The sequence below is a fragment of the Patiria miniata genome, unplaced genomic scaffold, assembly GCF_015706575.1.
Source record: "Patiria miniata isolate m_02_andy unplaced genomic scaffold, ASM1570657v1 HiC_scaffold_24, whole genome shotgun sequence".
NCBI lineage: Eukaryota > Metazoa > Echinodermata > Asteroidea > Valvatida > Asterinidae > Patiria > Patiria miniata.
Genome location: NW_024037063.1, coordinates 2,662,414 through 2,683,336, shown reverse-complemented (window position 1 = coordinate 2,683,336; position 20,923 = coordinate 2,662,414). Strand labels below are relative to the sequence as shown.

The following is a 20,923-nucleotide window of genomic DNA, read 5'->3' as shown; positions in this document are numbered from 1 at the left end:
GTAGAGCTGAAGCGTACAGCGATATAGAAATTGCAGCCATGTTTTCCCCTTAAGCAAACAAACTCATGGTAAAATTGTCTACAATCCTTTGAATCTCTCACACACAAAAAAAGGGACCTGGTGTTTCAATCCTGGCAAGATCTTTCTCAAAGGCAAAACATACCAAAAGCTATATCGAGCTATCGAATCCGAAAATATTCTCTGAACAAGCGACTCGTGACGCGTCTAGGCATCTGACTGCTGAAGATGTCTCAACAAGCCAATAAAGTTGCCGGGTCAACATCACTTATCGCATTAGATCATTTAGCCCTGTCGGCCGTGAGAACCCTGGTAACTACATTATCGGTTGAGGTAGATAGCCTGGAATGCATACTGATCAAATTATTCAGGAGCTACAGCTCAGCTGGCGAGGGCTCACCAGTCAGAGAACAGTCGTTTTAAAATTCATTTTAATCCATTCACTCAAAATATCATACCCAGAATTTTCTGATGTATGAAGTATTTTTCCTTTATAGACCCTTTGCACTGCTGCCATCTTGAAGGTGTGTGCTTTTGTCATGAATATAATCCTCCTGTGCATTCATTGTTACCGAATTTAAATGACAAAAAAAAAAACTTTGTACGGATGCTGAACGCAAAGGACCTATTCTTACCACTTGATATGTCGGAATACTGACAAATACTAACCACGAAACTTTTACTAATGAACCTAATCAATGCTACATCTTCATGAAACTATCTGTTTCCCCCATCTCAGCAAGTCGGCAAAAATTAGAGTTGAATGTTCTCTTTGAATCACTCCACCTCTTAAGTTCACACGATGATTTTAAAGTGTCTTAGAAAGTCCGTAAGCGTCGAAATTTCTCTGTGTTTATATAGGTCCCGAAATTATACTCTACTTTTGGCAACCCCCTGAAACGCTAGCCACCCTACTCATCTCGGTAATCAGGCCAAAGTTGAACTCGTCTACTCGCTCAAAAATATGACCTTGAACTACTTTTCATGGACCCTGTCTTCCCCTCCACCCCATCCCAGATTACTCATCCTGCAGTTACTTTCAGTCCTTCACTCAAACAGAAAAAAATGTGCCATCCGTCAAAGTGGTTAGTTGCATATCGGCGTCTCGAGTAGTGAATGATGACATGACAAGTTGCAATGTACTCCGTCCTCGCCGGATTATATACGGCGAGGATTTTAAGACTTTTTTTAGCAATTCCGTCCCGACCTCCTTGCGTTCCCGTTGACCGAGTTTTTGAGCCCGATGTCTTAGCTCGTCGCGGTCTCACGATGAAATTCATCGAGTATGACTATGAAACCAGGCTAGCTGATGGGTATACGGAGGGAGCTCCATGTCAGAGTCGGTTTCTGCGAGATGACTGATACGTAATATCGTTGTCTTCAGCTGGCAATCAGACGCTGATATCGCTAGCCGCTGCAACCGGCCTATCGTATCTAGGGGCCATCACCTGGAGAAGGCAACTGGATGCAGACGGCTGTTGCATGATCGATAAAGAGAAACAGATGGCTGATGCGAATTTAGCTGTGAGACTTAGGAGGAAGGAATGAGCTCTTTTGAAAACCGCTCACCAACTTAACGGAGCACAAATAATCACTTCATTTTCAAGAAAACAATACAATAAAGTTCGAAATCCGTACCCAATCCTAACCTTTTTTCGGACCATCTTTTTGAATGAGTGTTAAGTTTTACCATCATTGTCACCCTTTGTTATGATATTACAACATTGTATTTTAAATGCATCACATTTGCCCTTAATATGATTTAGTTGGTGAGAATAAAATAAGTACTATTTCATCCGTTTGATTTTTACATTTCTGCACTAAACAAAATGTTCCCTAGAAGTGTGTTAACCTTCACAGCTTCACTAGTGATTCAACCTGACCACAATTACCATAATTTCCATCTGTGCTATTTTCCAATGAATTCATTATCGTGTAATTAAAATCTTCAGCATTTCCCTCAAATTCATGGAAGCAGCATCATCGAAAATGTGCAAGCCAACTTAAGACACCTAACTTGGAACAGTCGTTGTGTAGAGCACAGCCTATCCCCGTTGGGTATCACCTGGTGCAGGAGAGTCGGCCCGTTTCTGAGTCCTGATCAGTTTATAAAAATCGCATTAATAACAGGCAGCGTGTCACTCATATAAACACAACCGTCGTGTTATTGTCCTGTCAGCTCCCATCCTAAGCTGAGACGATGGGGCACGAGAGATGAGGTTGACGAGGATGTTAGAGGGGAAACACAAGCTTGAGAGAAGGGGGAGCCTGCCCCCTGGGCATGTCACAAAAAAAAGTCGCTGCCAGAAGTTTGCCGGAGTTGGAAGGAAACGGAGGCGACTGTATCAGAAAGTTTACAAACCGACAAGTGCTGTATATGGTGGCTATACACACTACATTTTTGAGTTGACTCTTCTTCATTTTGTTACCTTTATTTTCATAAGTGCAAATGTTCAAGCCCAAAGAAATATATTTTTTTGAGAGGAAGGTTCATGATGACAATGTTCAGTATCATAGACTTGTTTGTAGAAAGCCGGTGCTTTTGCCACGCGTGCCGCCACTCCACAATTTTGTTTAGCGTTAAAAAAAGAATGGTTAAACTCAAACCAGGCAAAAAGCTAGCCTAAACAAGCTGGTCCCTGACCAGTCTTGGCCACAAGACTTTCAAGACTCAGGCAGTCAGTCAAGCAAGCAGTCAGGGGAGTCGATCAGTCAAGCGGTCAGTCAAGAAGTCAGGTATAAAAAGAATGAACAGGCTGGCCCCTTGGATCAACACAAACAATCAGCCAAAAACCTGCTCAAAAAAACTGCGATAGGTTGTAAGTTCAGCTAGCTACTAAGCTCAATATTTTAGTGTTGAGGAACTCCATGGCACTGAGCCTGTTCCTTTCTCCATGGTCTACGTCTGTACTCTTTGCGTCTTGTTTCCAAAACTCCTTGGATTTTATCTTTTTCCAGCTTCAAGTGTGTTCGATTCTCGGTGCTTTCTTTGACACGTACTCAATTCTTATGGCTTGGATTCCCAACTTTGTCCAGCCAAGACATGGTTCCATCCCCGGCTTAAACCCCGAGGCGCCTTTTCGCCTCCTGTCACGAAGAGAGGCTTCCGTCTTGCCTCTTCAAGAACTAGATCCCTCTATCGACAAAAACAAAAACGCCCCTCCACAGTCAACAGGAACTGACACGGACCACTGCACATCACACCAGCTCCGAGAGTGGACTGAGGGTTGTTTTGAGAAGAATTAACGATTATTAATTATGAAATCAGAACAGCTCCGGTCTTGAAGACATCTCGGCGGCCGGAGATTGTCAGATAAAATACGCCGGTCATATCGACCGTCTACCGGCGCTGGTCTCGAGGAGTCAGTCCGGATTTTTGCTGAGGGGTAAATAGTTTTTCCTGGCTTTCCTTGGCGCTTCCCGGTCACGGTTTGTCGGATTTCTGGACCGATAATGTCAATAATTTTTTGGAGAGATGCTTGAATTAATGGAAGTAAAGGTGAAGTGGAGATCACGTAGAGCGACACAGAAGTCATGAGCATGTCGCAGAAGTCATGGTTGAGTTCGGTTTGACCGTTTATCCTGGAGGCCAGAAAGGTCTCCAAAGATCCATTATAACTGAGCGGATGGTCCTCTCTTATCATACTTATTTGAACCAGTAGTGAATAAAATGTTGTTCATAAATTATCCAGTCGGCCGAAACATTATCTTCCCATGCATGATGGAGTAGTACGACTGAAACATTATCGATTTTTCCAAATTAAAAATCAAGCTTAGAATTGCAATTTATAAAGGGCCCCATAAAGCAATAATTCAGGTATGTCCTCCATAATTTTGGAATACCTTAAATGAAAGGAAAGTGCATGCGATACTTTTACATTTCTTATAAATCTGCAATTAAATCCCCGACATTATTCAACTGGGCAAATCACAATACACCCACTGGCCTTGTTTGAACAGCGCCCTCAAGAGGCGTATTCTTGAAATCGTTTTCGCGCGACGCGCGTACGCAGAGTTCGTACTGAAATGGCTTCTCCAAGTAGCCAGGAAAATGTTGGTTCAAGACGGGGAAAAGTCACAACAATTATCCCTGAGAGATCACGAGTTCCTCCTAGAAGACGATTAGGAGCGTGAGTTGGAATGTGTTCGATTTATTTGTTCAAATTTCATACACAATTGCAATTTAGTTCCCGGTTGTGTCCGGAAATTGGGCACAAAACCATGAAAACAGCGGAGGGTGTCGGAAATTCAGGGTGTCGGGTTGCCGGTTGCGGCGCACTTTAACTTAAAATCCAAAATTGTCTTAGGTCTGATTCCCATCTCGTGAATGTGAAGTCACAACAACAATGGAGCATGAAACCAGATGAAGATTTGTCAAAATTTCGAAGTCACAAAAACACTCACTACACATGTTCAGTGCCGTGACTGCTGGTAAAAGAGCTAAAAAAAATTGGAGACCAGTTCACGGTCAAATATACACTGCCTATCACTATAGAAACCAACACATTTCAAAGTTAAATTAAACATGTCAAACTTGATGGCCGTGCTTCAATTACCATGATTACAGTCCAAAGGTATGCGTGCATATTCATGATATTGCAAGTCTTTCCATCTTTCTTAACCTACTTTATTCCTTTGAACATGTTGAAAGACATCCAGTAAAGATTGGTGCAATTTTTCATTCCGTTGACTTTGCTGTGTGATATTTTTCCCTTGTGCAGGAAGAGGCAAACCACTTTGCGAGCGTTCACATTCGTCCGAGACTGGGACGTGAGGCAGTCACCATTAGCCTTGGTTCATGGTCAGTCAGCGGACAAGGTACACAGGGAGCAAAGCGTTCAGGATCTGAGAGGGGCAAACACAAACTAGTCAAAATTGACCGGAAAAAACTTTTTGACCAGTACCCTAGTTAGTAAAATTGTAATCTGAATATCATTCTTGGAGAAGAAAATTGTAACTTTTAAACTAATAATTTTTATGACTGTAATTTCCACATTACTTTTTTTATTCCCCCATCAGCCTGATGATGCCGCTAGTTCTTCTCGTAGTTCTGTAACCATCTCTCCGTCTCCCCGAGTCATAAGTCAGACTTCGTCTGGTAGGCCAAGAGTTAGTCCCAGTCCAATCATTATAGCAAGTCCATCTTCCAGGACTCGCTCCGGCACTGCCCAGAAAAGACGTAAGTAATCCTTTTTCCAATTATAATGGCCCTGAAAAATTTACATGAAAACAACACCATCCAAAATTTACTCTGCCATTGGTATGTTTTCCTCCTTATTGACTCCTCTCTCCTCTGCAGCACCGTCCTCACATCACTCAGTTCGTCATGGTTCTGCCTCCGTCTCTGCAGGGGGTCCTAGAATGGTCCAATCAGGAGACAGCATACAAAATTCATCCACAGTTGGAGCATCAACCGTCCCAACACCCACTGGGCCATCAGCGACCTCCACTCCAGCTGATCTATCAATTGAGGGCACTGTATCACAGACTCAGCTGACCGGCGACAACTCCCTGACTCCGATGACCAGTCAGTCCAGCTCTGTAGCCGATGACCGCTCAGTCGGTGACCACTCCGGACCCACGGTCACTCCAAGTCCGGCTCCTCGTGAGAGTCCAGGACCGGTGGCCGGATCGATCCTTGCAGCCGACCCGGCCGCAGTGGACAGTCCGTCAGCCAGTTCCAGCCAGTCACAGCCGGTCAGTTCCAGCCCAGCCGTGTCCATACAGAGTTCTGGTCAGCGGCCATTGGAGACGCCCAACGTCAGATGGAGAGTTGACGAAGGTAGATTCACCACACCGGCAGAAAAATCAATGGTATGTTATCTATGATTTAGCTGCTTATTTCTAATAACTTAAACTACATTATATTACATAAAAGAGGGGCCAATTCCAGATTGGTGGAGGGGGGGGGGGGGGTGTTCCTCAGGAGTCATTATAGGATGCCCCCACCACCCCCTGATCTCAGAATATCTGAGTGTTATTGAATTCAGTGTGCTAGTTGAGACATTCTTGTTTAGAACACACAGAAATGAACCGATCCACTAGGCCCACGTGCTTCTCTCCAATGCCATACTGAATATTCCAGCCGCGCCTGTCATACACGCGTGCACGCATGTCAGACTTTTGTCGGACATGAATCAACAATCAACGCTTTGATCGGTCAGATCAACATAGAGGGGCGGGGCTTAATAGATGGATGTATTTTTAGCTCAATCAGACAATTGTTTGTTTGTGCTTCCATAAATGCATAATCACAGTTCATGCTTTCAGCTGTGAACTCATATTGGTACTCTGAGTTGAAAAATTGACATTTTGCGCAAAACACTATGTCTGCGTGATATCAGTCTACAAACTGATAAAGTGTCGACATGAAGGAGAACAAATTGCATGAAGATAATGAAAAAAAATGCTGTGCCCCTCCTGCCACAGGATTACAAAGGGTTAAAAAGAACAGAATAACCTCTCCCTGGTTCCTGTCTCCATTTCTTTTCACAGAGCATCATTGCTAAGACACCAAAGAGTGGCCCAGTGGCCAGACCTGTCGCGTCAAGAAGACGAAAGCTATCCCCACCACCAGAGGGCGACAGACAACAATCGATTATCGCACCAGGAGCCAAAAAAGGTATGGTTTGATTCATTCAACATGGCAACTGCATCAATATTAGCCTTTCATCTCTTTTTTTGATGATTTTTTTGTTTATTTGTTTTGTATAGACAAAAAGATAAAGGCATCTGACATGAAAATAATCCACAAGAAACTCCATCACTTTCCGTTGAAATTGAGGTGTTAAAAATCTTGACTAACAAAAAATTATTTGTCTTGTCTCAATGAGGAGGTTCCTCTGATGCGTTTGTGGTGCCTACAAAAATTTGGGAATGTTAAAATCTCACTTGAATAATGAATACCCTCTGTTTGACATGAATTTGCCTCTTTTTGTAGCTAAAGTCCGTCTGTGGGCTGGTAACGGCCGCCGTCGCCTAGCAACTGATGTGACTGATTTAGATTTGGCGCTGAGTACATTAGAAGAAGTAACGATGGATTACAAGTAAGTATGTATGTTTGGTGTCGATTCTTGTAACAATGACTCCTCCGTATTGTTTAAAAATTTGAAAAAAAAAATTGAATTCATTGCTCAAGAAGTCATCATCAGAAGCCGTACAAGTGTGCAAAATATAAATAATTTCCTGCCTTCTGTTTCAGACAAAAGTTGGAGTCTGCATCCCAGAGACGGGCCTTGACTAAGTTCTTCTATCTCATGAAGAAGGAATTAACTGACAAGGTAGCTTAAAACAAGTTTCAAGGGTTAAATTTCAACACTCAACTGACCAATGACATTCTGAACTTATTTGAGATAAATCTTTACAGCTGGCAAATCCTTAAAGAAAATTGGTCACAAAGGACTCTTATCAGAAAGACAAACTGAAACTTAAACTCTCCAAGTTCGAGACAATAAAAAACTGTCTTCATTTGTTGGGCTTGCATGCTTCTTCTCAGATTGATCTTAGCCAGGAGTACAAAGTCTTGAAGAGTGCCTTGACTCGGATGACCGCCACCACAAGAAAACAGCGGAAGAAACTGCTCGTACTGCAACAGGAGAATGCAAGGTAGAGCCTTAACATTCCATCAGTCATGACACTGATTGTGATACCCATAAGGTCATGGGTTCGAATCCCGCCTGAGCAAGATTGCAAATTTTTCTTGCTGGCCCTTGGACAGCACTGAGTATGCAGTGCTTATAAAATTGTGTCGTTGATGGAAAAACACTGTATGAAATTTGTAAATGCATAACATTTACTTTCAAATGTTATTGTCTGAGGGTGTGGGAGGTAATTTAAATACAAACTGAGGCCATGTCTGAATCGCTTGGCTATGGCCGGCAATAATACACAAGTCTATGGGAAGTGGCCGTAGCCGCTACCCAGTGGCTTCCAGAGCAGGGCCTATAAGTAATTCGGTCATGGCCTAATTCTCATAAAATTAAAATGGTTATAGAAATCGTCAAATCTTTTAACAATCTACAGATTGAACAGTCGTATCAGAGAGCTCAAGAACAACGCCATGAATAAGAAAGACAAGAGCCAGGAGATGGTGGAGATTAGCACATTCCTGAGCGACTTACAGCAGTTTCATCGGGACAGTGCAGAGTCAATGGCTGGAGAGAAGGACGGGAACCAGACTGTAAGTCTATGAATTTCGCTAAGCATGGGAAATATTTGCTAAGCCAAAACCGGTTATCAGCCAAGATTTCATGCAATGTGTATTGCTTGTGACTAGTCCTCTGTTAATTTTTAGCTAAGTTCATAAAATGCGAAGCAATATTTTCGGCTTAACACGTCAATGAAATTTCTTTTCTTTTTGTACAGGAGTTTAGTAGCCAGAATATTGGTCCATTACTTGCCGACGCCCAAGCATCTTCAAGATCAGCGTATAACCTGAGGTCAATGAACAACAAGCTACAAGAATGGCTGGACACCCACTGACTGGATTCAGTGGCCAGAATGTTGACCGTCTACTGACCGATACAGTGATATTGCCAACAAGGGTGTGTGACCTGGAAATGACCAGATACTGATTTGGAAGGTCCTGCGCAGGTGGAGTTAAGTAGTCAGGAAATTAAGGTCACATTGACCTATCACGGTAGAATCGTGTTGACGCAACTTGTGACATATTGTCCAATGACATGATAGACAAATGGACGCGGAACACGCAAAATCTGATACAAACAAAACTTAACGTACAAAATTCCATAGGGTTGTCTAAGGGGCGTGGCTAACTCGCAAACGGCGATAGGTCAATTGTCTTCAATACCTTTGTTGAAATCAACATGGGTTCACCGTAAGCAGAACCAGATCAATAGAGCACGGGTATGCAAGGCGTACCATTCACAGTACACCAACTTGTACATTGGTTGGCTGTATATTTTGGATTTCTCTACCCATGTAGAACCTCTCAACCATTGTCCTTACTAGGGTTGGATTGTACCCCTGTAGAAGGCTGGACCCTTGTAGAAGCCGTGTTGGATTCTTTCTAGTGTGAAAGGGATTCCTGAAATCTCCGCGTTGGACCCGGGGCCCAACACAGAAATTTTTTGGATTGTGAGAAAGGCCCTTATGATTTCTCCTGGCTTACGCCAAGTTTATCGTCAAGAAAAAGGATGAGACCACAGGCTTGAGGTTTACCATCCCAAATTCCACCAAAACCCTTGAGGAGGTTTTGGATGGTTTTGCAGGATTGAGGAAGGAAGAGCCACTGTTACTTCACATTGGGCTTGATGTAACTTTGAACAGCTTGTGACTTGACTTGAGAATGGATGGCTTGTTAATGAATTACGACAGACTTGTGATGATGAGTCCACTCGTCTCTCCATACAGCCAATTCTAATATATGTACAATAACGTTTGGATTTAAAATACATGTAATTTGTTATTTTGTTGATTTTTTTCTAGTTATTATATTGTGTCTTTTTGTACAGACTAAGAACAGAGGCCATAATTTATACGAATTAAGTGTAATTTTCAGCTCATGGGAATTTAAACCGAAGTTGTCTGTCGGTTTGACCGTTGTGATTAAAACTTGACTTTGTTATTTCATACATGTAATTCCTACAGTGTGTTATGCTATTCAGCAGTTATACTCATGCAGTTTGTTTCAACCCCCCCCCTCCCTCCACCCCGACCCCCCCCCCCCCCCCCTCCCTCCACCCCGACCCCGGAACATTACAGTTTCTTGCCCATTGTAGTGAGGAAATGTTTTGGGTTTTGTAATGATTCTGTTTTACTCTCAAACCAAAATATCCCAAACAAGCCTGCCTAGGGCGTCAACATGGCAGATATCGCCACCTGCTTACCAACCCAAACATCCATATATGCACAATGGTGTTACCCCTCAAAAATATTCCACCTGTATATGCCCAGGGAGAACGTTTGACAATAACACCAGACAATAGTCTTGTTGCATTGATCAACAGTTATTGTCCAAGGTGTAATTTAAACAAAAGCCGTATACGTAAGCTCTTAAGCCGGGCACATCTGTCACTTTTCCCACCAATCTCTGGTGTTATCTACCGACTGTACTCAATTTTGATATTCAATGACTTCTGGTCGATGATGCGCTCTGCACGATCGATCAGGTCGTGACTTAACACGCTTTAATCAGTAACTGCTTCAAGATATTCAGATGTACTTTTCATGTTTGCCGTTAATAAATTACTCGATTACATGTTTTTAAACTGCAACGTCGAGATGACATTGTATACCGGATTTGGGACATTTCTCCTACCCCGGTTCAAATTCCTCAAATGAACACACGTATGGTTTTGTCAAGATCGATTTGCCCCAAAGAACTGAATTTTCAGGTGTAAACTTCATTTGTGTGGAAATTAATTTTAGACCATCCCAATTCCACGCCCCTCCCCAAAGAAAGAACTTATTTGAACCATAGAGTTTGAACTAAACTTCCCCTGACAAACTTTGTTCATTACTTAAGTGGCACTGTTCTCGTCTTCGCTTCCGGTTTGAAATTTATGCCATGTCCGAGAGATTAACAACAATTTTCGCCCCGTTTGTTGTCGGCCGCCTGCCGCCCCCTTCTCCCCGTGCGATTATTCGATCGGTTCAGCGCTGCATCAAGTGGTATCGATTTCGCATTGACATCCCGCAACAACACAGCTGGTGATAGCTACTGGTAGTCTAAGATCAATGGCTGACTTTTCCCACTGTTTTGACCACAAAAGATTAGTCCTCCATACACGCGCTAGCAAGTGAGAGTTTTACCTTTAATTCTGAGATATATATATAGGATGTGCCCAACTACTATGCGAATTTAGATGAATCAGTGAACCAAATTCTGTACTGTACCATCTTTATTTCAACATTTTCTGGATGGTCATCGGCTAATTCGAATTATGCTACACTGATATTAGATCTATACGAGAGCGCAAACCCTGTTACAATTTTTCTGAAACGGTTGAAAAGATAGGTATAGTGTGTGTTGTATCTGCACTGAGCAAGTTAACTAGAGACTCCATTTGAGGACTCGACGCAGCGGCATTATGGAGTCTATCTTGGTAGAAAGTGCAGAGATCCTTCGGACGTTCACGGCGTCGTGGAATCACATCCTAGCCACAAGGTAAGAAAGACAGACAGACAGGTAGATGGCCAAATTATATGACGGACAAACACATAACAAGCCGCGGATGTTGGTGAGACGGACCAACAGAGATGATATTAATTTTAGGAAATTGTGATCAATATTGACGACACGTAAACTTTGAAGTGTATGCGATTGGTGTTTGAATTATACATACGAAGGTCAAATGTCTACACTTCTTGGTTAAAAAAACCCCCAGCTTTAATCCTAGTAGAATATTTATTTCTCATAGGTCTTTACATATAGATTCGGCTTGGATCTTCAGAATTTCTCAATTTAACACCTATGTTTAAAATCTGTCAAGTCCATAAGAAGTTTGCTGCAAGGTTTTTATAACTTGAAATACATTTTTTGAGAATACAGATGATTTATATGTTCTGTAGCCTTGTTAATTGAAATGCACAATGTATTAAAACAATATTCAAGTTGTCAAACTTTTGTCCTCTTCAACGAACTTGACAGCCGCAACTTAAGCCGTAACAAGTCTGTCAAAAATCGAGATGTGGACACCATGTTCGGTTCAAGGAAAGATGACTTCTTACACATCCACGCCAAAGAACTTGTGATAGCTGATCATTCGGAACCTGAAAAGAACTATCAGCCGAGAACATGTGACCTTAGAAGTGATCCCTGTCCACCAAAAGAAAAACTAACGAAGGATGTAGATGGAAATATGGGAGAGAAAAGAGCAGCAGTTTATACGCAAGAGGCAACTGAGTGCAACCTTACAATGGATGTTATTGGATGTCTTCCCGATAATGTACAACAGGTGTGTATTATAAACATTCTTTTTTTTGGTCGTATCTGGAACGCGATCACAAATTATAACTCTTGTATATAAATTCAGTGACATTTTATTTAAAAAATGTCAAGCTTCGCAAATTTTGATAGTTTCCAACTTTGAATTAACGATATGGCCAATTTACCATAGCGAGCAACTCTCTTTTGCATTTTACTCTTCCCATACAGGCGATCAAGAGTTTCTCCATCAAAAAGGAAACCGAACACCTAATTTTATCATTTCCGTTCATGACCGATATTCTGAGGAAAGCATGTCTCCTTGACAACGCATCCACTACAACAGGTCGTCACGTGACTCCCATGATTCTCAGCGATCACAGTTTGAAACTGACCAAGAGCCATCAAGCGATAGTGACTCTCGCGCCCGATAACAAGAGGTAAATTCTTTTGTAAAATGTGTTGCTTTGTCCAAAGTTGTGTTGCCGCTAATTCAGTGTCGATAAAAATACATGTAGGACTAGACTGTATTCAGCATTTCCACACTTTTTCTGCATCTGCAGGTCCACTCTTCGTGTAGTTCAGTTCACCATTTATCGAAGTGGTACTAAGGAAGGATTGAGTCAGCACTATGCTCAACTACTGTCTTCAATGTTGAAGGATTTGCCAGCAAAACACTTTCGTTTTCCCGTAAGTTTGAATATTCCATCATTTTATCAAAACAGTAACTTGATTACTAAATTCTTATCTTTTTACCAAAGTATATTGGCCTATTAGGTAGTGAAAAAAAAATTATCGTAAAAATTATGAAATATAGGTAACTGGATGATTTCATTTTGTTGGGTTTTCTTTCATTTCAATGTTATTCATCTTTCCGACAGCATTTTGTGGTTCTGGACAACTCGACCGACCCAATGATGATAGCCTCTTTATGCAACAAGATAAGAAAGTCAATAGTCCCTCTGAGGGGCGGGGAGAACAGTAACGGCCACGCCCCCTTGCATGACATACTTGTAAGTCTTATTTTTATTCATCTATACATCATACATATTCAGAAATGATCACTGAGTTATCAAAAATTAATGTTTTTTAATAATCATTAATTGTGTCAATCCCAATCGATCATGGGAGTCGAGTGAAACGAAGCACCGGACGATCAGCGGCAGAGTGAAAATCACTCAAATTTTAGATAAAACGGAAGGGTTATCCTGACTTTAAAACAACTTGATCAACTCAAATTTTTTTGGAAATCTGTTTTCTACTTATTTTTTTATCGACAGCGGTATGACGACTTTTCAGTCTCGGGACTACAGAATGGAATCTTCCACCGAGCTGTTGATGAAACCATGTCTTATCTGACCGACCAGGATAGAGAAAGGTTTTTAGTTTTGATCAAACATCTTCTCTCGGAGAAATGCCTCTCACAGGAATTTAAGAAAACAGAACAACTTCTCAGAGTAAGTTTTTAATTTGATCTTTAACTCTATTTTAACATGATATAACACATTGATACATATATTATTTTATTAAAACTGAACAGTGATCATTTCGCCATAGGCCTGCATAATTAATTGCTTATAATAGCATAATTTGTATTATAATAAAAAAAAAATGTGAGAAAAGAAAAACATATTTTGATGAGAAGAAATTCCCATGCATTATTAACATTTGCCTTTAAAATAATAAAAGCAAAATTGATTTTTAAAAGAAGAAAAAAAAATCTTGCACTAGCCGGGAATTGAACCCGGGTCTCCCGCGTGGCAGGCGAGAATTCTACCACTGAACCACCAGTGCTACATGTCAGTGTGGAGGAATTTAATTATTATAAACAGTGCATGTTGGATTCAGTGTACATTAGTGTCATTCACGTGAAAGATGTGGTCTAAAAATGACATAATGTCATACACACATTTTTTTCAAATGTATTAACGGTTAATCGGATAAGTGAGTGGCGTTTATTTTTGTGTGATTGTGTTCCGTTTGTGCATGCGCATGTATATGTGGCACGCTACAGTCTGGCTTCCGCCGGACTTTGTACTTTGCTTGAGACGTGTCAAACCATAACAGAATACCAGACTACACGTGCGCGGCGCGGTAATTTTAAGCTGACGTTCTAGACGAGTCGCTTGTTGGGAATGTGTAAGTTAGAATGTTGAAATTGCCCTTTTTTAAAGTAAAAAAATTGAAGATTGACATTTTTCTAATCCACATGGGTTGTCAAGTAGCGTACGAGTTGGCTCATGTAATGAAATTGGCACTGTTTGGCTGAGTTTGCTTCGAACATGTCGAAGCTTCCGTAACGCATATTCATAATGATCTTGTTTTAATATCTTCTTCAGTTCTTGTAATTTTGAATACATGTATGTTCTTTTCTCTAGAATCATGACCCGGTCCCTGCAGCAATACGGGACTTCTGGATGATATGGGGTCACGAACTTGTCAAGCCTTTCATCTTCCCAGTTGCCAGGGTGATCTGGGATTGCGAGGATCAGGATGATGGCACTACCAGACCGTTGAGCTGGAGGGCGCTGTTTAAACCACCAGTAATGACGAGTGACGAGGGGGTTGGTGAGGCCAAACACAAGGGAGTTATGAAGGGGATAATCCAAGGTGTCGTCCAGAGACTGAGAGGCCAGATTCAAGATGCAAGTATGTATGAATGAAACAGTTATGTACACACATGTAAGACCAGTTAAAAAAAATAAAAATATTTTCTTGTCCGTGTCTGCTTCCTTTTTTTCCCACTCGCCTGATATTTTTTTTTTTTAATCGTCCGTTGCAATATATTTGGTCTTTTTATATATTTCTAGCAAAATTGTAGGTATGTATGCAAGTTCAAACTTTGGTAGAAAGGGTGACGTCTCCTTTGGACACAAAAATATCAGCAAAAGAGTTCAAGAAAATTGAAGAATCCAAAAATCTGCCATCTTAGGAACAAAAACCAAGGTTGCCTCCCTTTTGTTTTCAAAAAGCCCAGATGAGGAAACTATTTTTTATTGACTTGGCCTCATTCAACTACATAAATTTGTAATTGAAAGAATGAAAAATGTATTGCATTTGACTGAATTCGAGTGAAGTGAACCAAATTTGACCAAATCAGACTGTCCCGATTGTTTACAGGCTGCCAAAGTGCTTGTCCAGGGTGTGAAGCAACACATCAGCATTGACAGAAGCGACAGACACACTTTTTAAATTGTGACCTATGACGAGGAAGGTATGCGTAATCAAATAACGTATAACATTTTGATATTTTGTCTGGTAGCCTTGTGTTATTTCTCGAGCAAACCTGTTTCTGTGCTACTAAGCAAAACTCTGTGTTTATTGTTTAGCTTTTTATGAAGTTGGCCCCTGAAAGTGAATGTTTTGCTAATAATTTAAAAGACCCTAAGACAGTATAATGCAACATCAGACTGGGACCCTGAATGCAGAAAAACATACATAACAAAAATCTGACCCACTTTGCTCCCTCTTTCGCTGACAAAATTCTCCAAATGTTTATTGAGGCAAAAAGGGGAATATTAAAAGGTAAACTGTGATGGACTACAAACAAAAGTACACAATCCTTTAATTCTCAATTTTGTTTTGAATAAATGAGTCTTTATGTACAGCATGTCTCAAAATGTATTACAAGCTTGACATTGTTTGATTCATACATGGAGTATGTTAATTTATATGAAAACTATGATCTTCATAAAAAGAGCAAGCAAATTTGCTGCCAATAACGGACCAATGAACAGTGTAGCTTCTATTGGAACGAGTATTAAGTATTTTAACATTTTGATGTGGTTTACATACCTTAAAAATTATATTGCACTTATAAATACTTAAAAAGCTCTTATTACTTGCAATAATGTTTTGACAAACATGAAACCATGCATAATTTACACAGTGACAATTGTACAAAACCTTACAATTATTTATTTAAAAAAAAAAATTTCTGATGAGATAGGATTCCCATGTTTATAAATAGTGTTGCTGTTTTTTTTTTAAATAGTTTTCATATGAGCCTGAGGTGCTATCATCTTGAAATAAAAAAAATCAAGCCAAATTCTTTCAGTACACAAAAGACTGTTACATAATTGTTAATAATAAAAACAATTAAAAAGAATCAAGGATTCTTTAAAGGGAAAGTGAAACAAAGCTGAATAAAAATGGAAGCACTTAATATCCCCTGCTAGCCGGGACTTTGAACACATTGTTTACACCAAAAACATCTCAGGCAATGGAGACAAGTATGTATTTCCACATGTGACCTAAAGGTCATGGCATTTACACATGTATGTACTGGTAATGAATAGGGTTGGGACGTAAAAATGCAAATAAATTTACAAACTGGTATTATGCTGTTCATCACCTGTTGTCTAAATGGATGCTGAGGTACTGCTTAAGATTTTCATAAAGGGTAAAGGAGATGGCGGCAGCGGGTATAGCTCTCAAGTAGTTGATGCTGACACCCCGAAAGAGTCCTTGTGCACCGTGCTTTGTGTAAACCAGGATCAGGGTCTCGAGGCACGAACTGCATGTTAAAACAAAAATTGACAATTAAGATACTTGGGTTTGATATCATTACTTTAAGTTGTAAGTTCCATGTAAATCAGCAGCACTTCTTCAGACTAAATTGTATGACTTGATTTTCCTTTTTTTATAACTTTTTTATGACTTTTCTAAGGAAACCAAAAAAATCTTCAACCTGTGTGCATTCATTATACCACGCTAAGGCAAGGACAAACTGCAATAATTGTGTAAAAAAAACACAAAAATGAGCATTAACTTGTGTTTACCTGGTTGGATTTGAATTTGGTACCATTGTGCCAAGTTGCATAACTCTCCTTCCAACATCCAAGGGATATCTGAATCGAAAAACAAAAAAGCAAATATTGTCAACAAATTACAAAGCCGGAGTTGTAGGAAAAATAGCAACCCATAAAATGGAGCCTTCCCTCCTGTCAAACAATCTGCATTGACCAATCGTATCACAGCTCTTGGTCAGCTGATCACAAAGGCTGGGTCAAACTCAGTCACAAGCACTGTGAGAAATGTACACAATACCACAGGTGGGCGGGGCTTATTGCGGCATCCGAAGCAGTTCATTGCATTGAAAAGGGCCATGTAACCACTATCAAGGTATGTTTTAAAGACAATAAACTTTACATAACATTGTTCACCAGATCGTTTTGTACTTGTACATGTACATGTTGCTTGGGTGTGTAGCACAATCACTGTGATTTCAGACTCAAAAACAAAATCGGTCTGTGAAGTTTGTTCTAAAAAGTGCTGTTCTCAACAAAAAAAGGAGAGAAACATTGATGTAAGGATGAATTAAACTTACACAATGGTTTGGGCAAACGCCCCAGCAAGTCCACCTACGACAAGATTGGCCTGTGCGGTCAATATTCTTTCATTGGGGTCGGCAAGAGATGGCTTTGATAGGTAGGTCGGTCCTTTGACTAGTACATAGGCTTTACCCGTTTCATAAGAATAGAACGCTGCACCTGTAAAAATACAAGATAAAACAGGCTCTTTAAGAATTGTAACAACCGTTGTGCACATAGTTTAAATAATCCGTTGCTGAGAGTGTCAAGCCAAATAATTTGAAGCTACTGGTGTAATACACTTGGACTTCAAGGGACCGAAGTCAAAACAATGAATGTACAAATTCTTTGTTTTTTACAAACTTGACCAAATTAATTATTCTGCCTGATTGTTGTTACAGAATAATATGTTTCAAGAGAAGAAATCATTCTGCTGTGATACTTACCAGCATAAGGCACCATTCCGAGTAGTGTTGGACCAACTCCGCGGTAAAGTGCTTTCAACTGGCCCTCCTGTTGAAAAGACATCAGAAAAATGTTAAATTCATCAATACCTCCCTAAAGAGCATTCCAATTGGCTGAGAGCCCATCACATGGGTGGTTTCAAATTACCATTTCAACACTACTGAGAGCATCTTTATAAAACCTGTCGGTATTAAATGTGGCCCGTGAACCAGGACAACAAATATCCACTGTTTTGTCATAGCAGTGTTCTACTGTATCTTACCTGATGCCATATGGATTGGCAAGTGTGCAGAATTCCTCTGTACAAACACTCTCCTTGGACTTGGTAAGCTAGTCTAGCTCTCACGATGTCTAGTGGATATGTGAATAGCACGGCCGTTACACCTGCAAAAGTCACAGACAATGACAAAAGGTGTCAAAACAATAAGATGACTCCAAAGTCTAGTGCATTGTAAATGGATAAGTTTACCTGTCTGAAGTAAAACTTTATTTGGGTTGTCTTGCGCTGCTACTAGTACTTTTAAATTTGGCGCAACTCTTTGTCTCCAGTCTGAAAATGCTTAAACAGGTGAATTGTGTCAACTCCATTCCATTATGATAAGCCTATAAAAAAGCTTGAAGGTCTGCCAATTGATAAAAGCTCGCAACAAACTAAGGTTCTTACCTGCTAGGGAACCGGACAACAATTTCCGTTTCGTTTTCTGAGGGGAAAAAAAGACGAGGCCCGATAAATATTGAAAATATTTAATTTAAAAATCAACTCTTGAATGACACAATATAAAAAGGGGTGAGTCCTTTAATTGAAGTATTGCGTCCGATGAGCTTGTCTTAATTACATCCAGTTTTAATTGCATCCAGTTTTTATTGACATTCAGTTTTAACGTACCTTTTTGAACCAGTCGTATGCAACAAACTGTATAGCACCATAAGGGAAGGTGCGCACCATCATGGCCCCATTGCCTCGGTAGAGTCCCCGTACTCCTTCATACTCTATGACTTTAGCAACCGAAGACCAAACACCTAAAAGAGTAAATAATAATGGTTTAACAATTTTGATTGTGATGTATAAATCTGCTTGTGACAAAATTCAATTTTTTTGTTTGGTGCATTTCTCTCCCTCTATCCCTGGAATAGTGTTGCAAGTCATCTTGATTTTGTCCCATTCAAATCAACGTGACAAAAGCGAGGCTGGCAGGGAAAATAGTCTGGTTCCTTTTTGCACAAAATACATTATCATTCATTACCATTATTGGATACAGGTAACATGACTGAAATGGTGGCAGCATGATAAAGGTGAATAGGCTGTCAGAACCAATTATAAATAGGTAACCATGTTTGCGGTTTCATGCACTACATACAAGTCATATATATGTACATTTGAAAGTTGAAATCACTTGTAAAAATATCTAGATGAGGTTTGCATTGTTTTTATACTGTACTGTTTCGTAATCTTACCGAGATGATTGTAGTATCTGTGGTGAGCCTGTAATAGAATTTTTACTCTGTCTAATGGGGCTGTTGTTACTTTTCCGCAGCATCCTGCAATTCCTAAATGGGGCAAAAACATTCAAATGAAAATGTAAATATCAGTGAATAAATACTCAAGATGACAATTTCACTGTGACATCGATAACATTGAAAATGTTGATATTTGAAAAGGGTACCATCATGGTACCATCAACTTTTTGCACAAGCTGGAGCAACTTAATAAACATTAAGTGGTCTGGTCTGGCCCTGCCCCCTAGACTGGAGCTAAATCGCCATGTTTTCGTTGTACAAATGCTTTTGTACATGAGAACCACATTTTATGTTCGCAGTGGCTATCGTTACGGCAGTTGTCGTCGTTGACCATCTGGTTCCCCCGACATGCATGACATGCCCGACCTCACATTGACAATACTCGGGATCTTTCACTCTTGGAACCAGACTACTTTATTTACATGGGTTAGGCCCAACCTCGTCCCCAGGGTGTCGAGCAGTATGCGCCCACCACTACCTGCTCTCTCACCCTGGTATTGGATCATTTGCATGTGCAAGATTTTTGAACACGTATGCAAATGAGGAACAGTCTGGTACCTGGATATTCGCTACACATTAGCGTTTGTTTTTGTATGCAGTGTCTGGGGTAAAAACAGAGTCAATTCGTAGCAGCGCAAGCACAGCGTGAGTTACGAAAACGCTATTTTTGAAATCAAACTGTTACGGTCTTATCGAGACAACATGCAGTATCGTATTTCATATTAATATGAGCAAATTGGAAAGGAAATTAGTATTTTCGAGAAGGCGTGGACGAATGATCGCGAAAAACACGTACTGCACATTGTGAATATATAGCACCAAGTACACGATAAAAATCCATTACTAGCCAGTTGCGGTATCCAATCAGGATACAGGAAGAAAGTTTCCTATCCAGGGTTTACTATTGGAAACGCGGTTGGAAATAAAGTAAGCACTGGGGACGAGGTTGGGCCTAGGCCTTCTGTCAGATAGTCTGGTTCCAAGAGCAACATTTTCCTGATTAGGTCTGATAATTGACCATCTGCACGGGTTGGGTATGTTGGGGAACCAGATCGTCGTCTGCCGTAAAGATAGCCACTATTTTCATGTTTGCACAATTTTTTTTTAAGTTCAAGTTTACCAAGTAGGCCTACATTCCAATCAAATCCACGAAAACCGGTCCCGGATTCTGCACACATATCCGGCGACCGGCGAAGTGTCCATGCGTTCAGTGCGTGATGCTTCGCCATTCGCAGCTGTCAAACGTCTTTACCTTACTTTACATCAATAAAACTACTGTTTTAAAGCGTTTATTTCGATAGAAATCGATCTAATTAATAAAACATAGTTTACATTATCAAGTGATTCATGAAGTTAACGGCAAAGTTTCCGAAAAGACTTACCACCGGCCAAGAAATTTGGAATAATTTCGCCAGATCCTGCGAGAGCAGCCATGTCAACGTGTATGCGTAGTGCAATGCAGTCGGCGCGGCGATACGGTAACCGTGTGTATATATTTATTTACGTACGTAGCGCTACATGACGTGATCGCGATTCGCAGTCTCGTCACCACTCGCCAAGAGCATTGGTGACCGCTAATCTTTAAATCTCGGGAAGGCCACAGAATTTTCGCAAAGGGTTGTGGGTAAATTGAGCACCAGTCGTATACACGCAGGATCGTTGACCTGGGTCAAATACAGAAATCTGTCCAATGAGAGCTCAGAAAATTTAGCGGTAACCGTAC

At 40.6% G+C, this 20,923-nt stretch overlaps 3 protein-coding genes and 1 non-coding gene across 5 annotated transcripts; 2 read left to right on the top strand and 2 right to left on the bottom strand.

The window, feature by feature from the left end:
* Nucleotides 1–3,988: 3,988 nt before the first annotated feature.
* LOC119732482 (centromere protein U-like) lies at nt 3,989–9,611 on the top strand. The gene is made up of 10 exons (XM_038206010.1): nt 3,989–4,148; nt 4,740–4,836; nt 5,038–5,197; nt 5,318–5,832; nt 6,514–6,640; nt 6,959–7,064; nt 7,220–7,298; nt 7,514–7,623; nt 8,041–8,197; nt 8,383–9,611. Exons 1-10 carry the CDS (start codon nt 4,045–4,047, stop codon nt 8,497–8,499), a joined length of 1,572 nt encoding a protein of 523 aa, XP_038061938.1. The 5' UTR covers nt 3,989–4,044; the 3' UTR covers nt 8,500–9,611.
* A 1,052-nt stretch (nt 9,612–10,663) lies between these two features.
* On the top strand, nt 10,664–15,526 carry LOC119732370. 2 transcript variants are annotated; one of them, XM_038205826.1, is made up of 8 exons: nt 10,664–11,146; nt 11,630–11,936; nt 12,137–12,345; nt 12,469–12,595; nt 12,787–12,918; nt 13,186–13,362; nt 14,284–14,554; nt 15,026–15,526. In XM_038205826.1, the coding sequence occupies exons 1-8, from the start codon at nt 11,070–11,072 to the stop codon at nt 15,070–15,072; spliced, it is 1,347 nt and encodes a 448-aa protein (XP_038061754.1). In that variant the 5' UTR covers nt 10,664–11,069; the 3' UTR covers nt 15,073–15,526. The 2 variants fall into 2 exon arrangements, 1 of the variants encoding a protein (XP_038061754.1); XR_005271550.1 differs by lacking the exons at nt 10,664–11,146; nt 11,630–11,936; nt 12,137–12,345; ... (1 more) ...; nt 12,787–12,918; nt 13,186–13,362 and adding an exon at nt 13,978–14,044.
* On the bottom strand, nt 13,629–13,699 carry Trnag-gcc. The gene has a single exon. It is a non-coding gene; the product is annotated as a tRNA-Gly (tRNA).
* Nucleotides 15,527–15,884: 358 nt separating the features above from the next.
* On the bottom strand, nt 15,885–20,656 carry LOC119732371 (graves disease carrier protein-like). The gene is made up of 9 exons (XM_038205828.1): nt 20,583–20,656; nt 19,138–19,230; nt 18,569–18,702; nt 18,347–18,383; nt 17,945–18,066; nt 17,664–17,730; nt 17,235–17,397; nt 16,687–16,755; nt 15,885–16,421 (listed from the first exon to the last, which is right to left on the bottom strand). Exons 1-9 carry the CDS (start codon nt 20,632–20,634, stop codon nt 16,256–16,258), a joined length of 903 nt encoding a protein of 300 aa, XP_038061756.1. The 5' UTR covers nt 20,635–20,656; the 3' UTR covers nt 15,885–16,255.
* Nucleotides 20,657–20,923: the final 267 nt, after the last annotated feature.